Here is a 7,503-nt window from a genome sequence, read left to right as displayed (position 1 = left end):
TAGTAAAACGGGTTCTATTACATGCAACTATAAGGACTCCAGCACAGGGTCAGCAGAGGTTGAACCTCTACATTCACATCCTCTACCACTTCACAGAAAGGAGTCAGGGTTTATCTTCAGTGGTAGCTGACTGTAGAATGGGACATACAGAACACCTCCTTCCTCTCCTTCAAGCTCCTTATTATCAGGAAAGTTCTAAAATTTAATGTGGTTAACCCAACATGCAAACAACTATCTAAAATTCTTTACTTTCAACTTAATTGGTTCCCCAATAACATTAATACATTATGAATTTGATTATATTCATTTAATCGGAACATCTATTTTTCAGTTGCTACAATTGTTATTTTGGTGTCATCTTCAAAAATGAAAAAAAAGTTACTATTTAAATAACCTTGGGAAAATTAACCAGTTTGATATGTTAAATGAGTTGCCTCTGACAGGAGATCAAGATATCACAAACTTCAAGGACTTGGATCTTACCCTGAACAATTCATAAACCTTTAAGATAACGGAGGGCAAACATTCATTATTCAAAGTTACTCTGGGGAGCATTCTGAAAAAACATAAATAGTACATTCTTCTGCTAAAATTCAGAATGAAATAACTACCATTATGCTGAAGATGATTTTGAAAGACATTGGTGAAGAAAACTGGAAAACTGGTGAAGTTGAGTTCTCCTGTCTGCAATGTGGCACTAACAGGGATGTCATTAATGTAGAAAATTTGCTTACTGTTTTAATAGATGCAAGTTAGCTCTTTTACATATTTTGTAATGCTACAGTATGTAACAAACTGTGCTTTATGAAAACTAATATACTCCAGCAAAACTTCAGTTAATTGTAAATAAAAAAATATACTCATAAATAAAATTTGATTATTAATTTGTTTACAAAGTAGGTTTCATTATTCACTAAAATTTCAGCGTAAATGACTAGAGTCTGAATTTTCATGTTTATTTATAACTAGATAATTACCCATGAAAATGATTTAGTCTTTTAATCTACCTTATTAATCATATTTTAATTACTTTTTAATTACAAAAATCATTACTGTCCTAAGACTTTTAACTGGTTTTAAGCAAACTTTCATGATATAAAAGTTCTTACCTTATCAATTTCTGTATCTTGAAAAGGAAATTTGCTAATCACTATTTTGTATTCCTCTTCATTTGCTACAGGAATAGGGCTGTAGTTATCTGCTTCAAAAATATCTCTGTTCAATCAGAGTTAGTAAAGTAAGCAAAACTCAGGACATGTATTAATAATGACAAATATTGTACACAAATTACTTATTGTATGGGGGTTTAGTTCTAAAATGGGTGAACTGCTTTCATTATCTTTTCATAACTTCAAATTGCTTTTTGGAAAAGCCGATTATCACTTTCTGTGATTATGAGTCTCCCATCCACCACCTAACCCCAAACTGTTTTCCTTTAAACTGAAAAATGTCACCCTAGAACAGGTTTTAATATGCATGATGCAGAATACAGCTAAATAATCAATGTAGATAAGGATTTCGTGTCAAGTAGTTTACATTAGGCTTGACCAGGCCCAGTTCTCAATGTTGAATATGACAGTCCCTCTCTACAAGTGTTTACCATTATGTTACTTAGCATATAGTCAAGCTCAATGTTGTTTTTTTCACTGTAAACAAATCTATGGCACATATAGACATAATTTTCCACCTGAAGAGCTACAGAATATAACCCTTAGTTGTTAAATTGATCTTTTCTTTTCCCTTGTCAAATCATATCTAGTGTTCCCATTCTCTACTTTTACCAGTTTTCACTGATAAATTCCCTGATTTATTTTTTTTTAAAGTAATTTGTTTTTTTACTGATTTACACCCATTTTTTAGGTCAAACCCCTGTTAACCGGCAAGAGTGGGGAATCACCCATTCCCCACTCGTGCTGGTTAACAGGGATTTGACCTGAAAAATGGGTTGTGCCGGTAAGCTAAAGGTGCCACTGTGCTGGTTTCCACTGGCACAGGTTTCCAGCCAGAAGCCGGGGGGGCGGTGGTGGCAGCCACATGCGGAGTGGGGAATGAGGGGGTGGTGGCGGCCACATGGGGGACAGGGAGAGGGTGCCTGAAGTAACTGCCTGGGGACATGGGTCTCCCGCCTAGACCCCAGGTGGGGCAGGCAGGTCCCATCTACACCCTGGCGGCTCCAACTTCGGCCCTGCCCCAGGCGCTGGGAGCTCTGAGCTCCGAGCCCCGCGGGGTGGCAGGCAGAAGAGCCCAACACTGCTTTCAGTGGCAGGGGACTGTACCCAGGTGCTTGGCATGGGCCCACAAGGTTGGGAGGTGCCATGGTTGGGGTCAGGTATCCCCCCCACAGTGCTGCTGCTCATCCTGAGCACTGGGAAGAGCCCAGTGCCACCACTGGCCCCAGCCTGCAGTGGTAGCAGGCTGCCGCGCACCTGGAGCACTGGAAATAGCCTGAGGCCAGTGGCAGCACTAGGCTCTTCCCAGTTGGTGCTCAGGGCAGGCAGCAGTCTGCTGTCATCCCGCATGCAGATCCAGAGACACAAGCCCCCCAGCCCACAGCCCTCCCAGGAGGCACACAGCAACAAGAGCCATGCCCCCCCGCCATGCACCCTGCACCCACAGACAGCTCCCCAGGCTTTGCTCCATGCTGCAGCCCTGAAAGCAGCTGACGGGCTGCACAACGGTCCTCACCCCATGCTTTCTCTAGTCCCAGGCTTACTACCACCCTCCCTCACTGCCAATTTTTCCACGATTTAAACTGCTTTCTTTCCCTTTTCTTCCTTTAACCCCGATTTCATCCCCATTTTTATGTTTTGAAGATAAACCCCGAAAAATTCCTCGATTTAAAAAAAATAAATAAAAACTGAGAATGTGGAACACTAATCATATCCAAGGAAAATACGGAAGCAGAGCACCTATTTCAAAAGCATCCTGCTCCTAGCCAGAGGAATACAAATGAATATACTAGGCAAAAGAACATTACTCCTATTAGCTAAGTACATATAGTCAAAAAGCTTGAGGCTGAATCGATTCAATCTTTGCAGGTTAGTCTATGCTATGTCGATTGAATCAATACATAAGTGACAGACATTCATTTTTGATTATGGAAATGCAGTCACATGCCTGCAGTGGCTCAGGCCAGAAGCCAGGGGACAGCAGAGCATGCCTCCTTGCTTGGCTGGAGCAGACAGCTTGGGCCAAGGCTAGCCCATCTACTCTGCAAGGGGGGGAGTTTAGAGGGAGGTGCAAAGCATCCTGGAATACTAGGAGACTGAGAGTTAATTTCAATCTGGAGGGCATCTGGGACAGAAGCTCAATACTGATTTAACCTAAATCAGTTAAATCTGATACTACCATCCATCCAGGTTTATCTTAAACAGGTTTCGGCCATTTTGAAAGTGGTTTATGTGCACTGAATGTCTGTTGTATAATAGATTTGAACTCATTTCTGATCACCTATACCAGTTTATATGTAATTTCTGTCCCTAGCCATTGAGTTAGGCTGTACTGAATCAACTAATATTTAGAAAATTACTACTTGATGAAAAAAATGGAAATTAGATATAAAAATTTCTAAAAAAAGACATGATTACCTAATTGAAAGAGCATTTGAGGCATGTTCTGTTCATTTTGAAATACTAACCTGAATAACCCAGCCCATTTTTTAAGCAGTGTTTCATTGTACTGATCTCTGATTTCAAATAAAAGATCAAATAGTCGATTCACAGGAAAACCATAACCCTAAAAGTAAAAAAAATAAAAAGGATAAATAATTCAAGAAGTACCAGCATAATTGATCTAATAGTACATCAAGATTCTGAAAAGAGTTATGTTGTCATCTAATTTTGTAACATATCACTGTACAAATTACAAGAGTCTACATGCATTAGTACTATTAAAAGATTATATAAATTATTATATGACTTATTTGTAAAAGTGATATTCTCTATTTATTCCAGAAGTAGTACATTTATCATGACAAAATGTGACAAATTCCTATTAAATATTTTCATTTGCTACATAACCAGACAGAATTAAACTGTTTCTTCAGTGTGTCTACATGTCTAACAGTTCTAGGACAGATGAACAATGAAGTTCATCTAGTCTTCCAAGACACAATTTTAGAATATGCACATTTGTAAAGCCATCAAATAGTTTCTATACTCATTACAAAAACTGGTACCTAAACACAGATTTATATTTATACTAGACATTTGGTTAGTTCATGGCACACATGCACTAATTAAGGGTAGAATTAAGCAAACGCAGCCAGAAGAAGAAAGCTAAGAAAGATTTTTTTTTGTTATTTAAATAATCCAGAAGGCAGAATTTGCTCTGTTTTAACTCAATGCCCAAAATAACACCAACCTGCAAAGTATCAGCAAACACCACAATCAGATTTTTCAGCTCCAAAACAAGATCAGGATCAGTGCAATATGACTGGAAATAAGAAATACGGATTTTGTAAAAGTGATTCCAAAGACAGCAAATACATTTTGAAATATTAGTGACACAGTAAATTAAAACTTCTAAACATTATACCTGTAATTAAGTTATGGTGTTTGTACATGTTCATATGTATGCATGTGAGAAATGTACTTGTTTTCAATTATTTCAGTTCAATGCAAAATTTGTTTACATTCAAATTCTTACAGGGTTTCTCATAAATAAAATAGCTCAGAAAAGACAAACTAGAATATGATAAATGATATATCTATTATGAATGTGATGTACAGAAGGTCCAAGTCACTAAAAATATAAGCATGTGCTTTTACTTTCCAAAATTGTACCCGGGAGGGATTTGCTTTCAAATACTAGGCCCAGTTAAAATGAGTGTTAACGCTAATGTGTTATTTTCAAGAGTTTCTCATTGTTAGCAGAAAAAGAAATGTAATGACTAACTAAACATTAGGCTAACATTTGCAAGCCTGCTTGTGCAATGGTAAGTATCAAAATCTATATTTAAGTGCCTAATTAACTGTAATTTCATTATCAGAGGTGTTGACTCCTGCAGTTTATTATCGCTATTCAGTAGCTCTGAAAAGTAAACCACACGTTTATCAGGAATTAAATGCTTAACTTTAACCTCATAATTTTGAGTCTTTGTATTAAAGAAATTAAAAATATATGAGACCATGTAACTTAAGTTTGCACAAAACAAAAATATATTACTGACGTATTAACCATAGAGTTGCATGTCTTTGTCTCCGAGTAAGTACACAGATATGTTAAAGTTTTGGCTTCAAAGAGAAACAACTTCAAAGAGTAAAAGATATATTTATTTAAGCACTAGTCATCCCCTAATACAATTCCCCCCAAAATAATGTATTTCTTTAAAGAAGGAGTTAGGTATCCTGAGGGACATACCAGAAATTTGTCAGGTCAATTATATTAAAAAAATGCTTTAAAGAATCCTATTTTTAATGAAAGAAACTTAAGTATGTTTTAATGCTTTATATTTTCAGATTTTTACAAATCAAACATTCAACTAACTTGCAAAGTATGTGGTTTAATGAGAAGTTGGAAATAAAACTTAACTTAGCATTCACAAGCAGATGATTTTTGCACGAGTTGAAATCAGGGAGGCCTGGGAAAGGCTAGTACATGTATTACTTACTAAATATTACGCCAGCTCTGACCCTTTGGTAAATTTTAAAGCAATTTATCAGGATAAAAATTCAGTCAACCACAATCAGTAATGGTATTTTACTGTTTCTCAGGGGAAGAACTGGCAGTAGTATGCAGATGTTTAGTTTTCATTTGGGCAGATACAGGACACGTAATTGTCACTAGTAGAGGAGTACAATTATAGTTAAAAATACTAAAATACAAATTTGAATTTAGTATTAAAGTCATTACATTTCAGCATTTCACAATTTTAGTAATCTATTTCAATGCAAATACAAGTGGGAAACTAATGGTGTCATTGTCAAATACACCCATTATTTATGATGTGGCTCAATAAATACTTTTATTTTGAAATTGTTTCAGAAAGTAGTGGCATTCTTGTATATTACTCTGGTATATTACACTGAAGTGGCAGCTCTAAGGGTTTTGCTGGTGGAGTTTATTTTGGAAACAGGGCATTTGGAATGATAATTAGGAACTATTTTCAGTTGGGGGGGTGCCTTCAGCACTGAACTATTCAATCTGATCTAATGAAGAGGTCAGTTGAGACTAATGAGGACAGATTGCAATAATAACAGCAGATTAACTCCGCATATTCTAAACTGCTGGACTAAGAACATGTTTGGAAGACCCTGTGAGTTGTAAATCAGTGGAGGATTATGCAAATAGCCCACGGCTATAGCTCACAGCCTGATACTGCTGGGAAAAACAAAAGGTTGGCAGGCTCACTCCCAAATCTGAGCAATTTTTAATCACAAAAAACCCACAATGCTGGCAGTGTAAGTTTTCACTTTGACATTATCCTACTTTTAAATACACTAAGGATCTTTAAATAAACGGATTTAAGTGTATTACCACTAGGTCTTTTCACTTACTGAATGGGTTCTAAGGACAGCAATGATCTTTGAAAGTGCCATGTTCCACAGTTCATCAGTGTATGCTCTAGTTACCAATCCCTGGGTCACATGTAAAATGTGATCTTCCACTACGAAGAAACTAAAACAAAAATGTGTTAAGTCGCCAATGATTATTTTCAAAAAGGTGCAAATTCTGACCTTTTACATAACGGTATAGACAGATTGTACCCACATCTAAATTGGAATTTCAACAGGCTTTACATCAAATCCTTTATGTTGTTCGGCTGCCAAGCAAGCAATGTGGAAAGTACAACTTGTGCCAACTGGCACCCAGCTTCATAGACAGTCCCCGTGTGACACTGCACTGAAAGAATTCACATGCAGGCCAGGTGAATTTTCTACTACATAGATCCAGCAGCCACCACTCATGTGATCAGACAAACAACTGTTATGAAGGTGAGACCTTGCAGTTGAGAGGTTTTAGCATAATAAAAATGCAACTTACCCTACAATTTGACTAAAATATCTTCTGTAACCTTCAACTGTTTCATGCTTTAAATAAAAAGGGGGAAAAAAAATTTAGGAATAAAAGTGCCACTAAAGATTTAAGTAAAAGGGCAACTCAGTGAAATCTAATAAGATATTGGTTACCATGCTCGACTGTGGCTGCAGCACCAATCTGGCCTGTTTCCGTCTTTGTTTTCTGTAGTAGTTTTCAAACGTCTCTCCATCACCCTAAAACATGACAGACCTTATGCGGTTAATGTCAAAAAACAGAAATGTAGATCACTCTCAGTCACAACCACATAGTCAGCATTCATTCCACACATGGGACTCCCACTGAAATTAATGAAATTCTTCGTGGATGAAATGACTGAGGAGCTTATAAAAAAAAGTGATCCACAGATTGCTCTGTGGAGAATTGTGCCTTTGAGACTACATTTTCCATACAGATATCCAAATGCAAACACTTGAAAATGACCAAAGCAATTATCAAACTAATTATCACAGTTAATAAAAACTA

The 7,503-nt window shown here is 36.9% G+C and overlaps 1 protein-coding gene across 2 annotated transcripts in view; it reads right to left on the bottom strand.

Moving 5' to 3' along the window:
* Nucleotides 1–7,503, bottom strand: part of EXOC6 (exocyst complex component 6) — a 167,803-nt gene that overhangs the window by 110,299 nt on the left and 50,001 nt on the right. For both annotated transcript variants that reach the window (XM_019555845.1, XM_019555844.1), the window contains 6 exons: nt 7,131–7,214; nt 6,985–7,031; nt 6,498–6,618; nt 4,363–4,434; nt 3,638–3,735; nt 1,110–1,215 (listed from right to left, as the gene is read on the bottom strand). In XM_019555845.1, coding sequence (XP_019411390.1) covers nt 1,110–1,215; nt 3,638–3,735; nt 4,363–4,434; nt 6,498–6,618; nt 6,985–7,031; nt 7,131–7,214 — 528 coding nt within the window. The remainder of the gene's footprint in view (nt 1–1,109; nt 1,216–3,637; nt 3,736–4,362; nt 4,435–6,497; nt 6,619–6,984; nt 7,032–7,130; nt 7,215–7,503) is intronic.

The sequence above is a fragment of the Crocodylus porosus genome, unplaced genomic scaffold (genome assembly GCF_001723895.1).
Source record: "Crocodylus porosus isolate Cpor-Errol unplaced genomic scaffold, CroPor_comp1, whole genome shotgun sequence".
Lineage (NCBI taxonomy): Eukaryota > Metazoa > Chordata > Crocodylia > Crocodylidae > Crocodylus > Crocodylus porosus.
The sequence above is the reverse complement of the archived record's forward strand: the minus strand, read 5'-3'. Positions and strand labels throughout refer to the sequence as shown.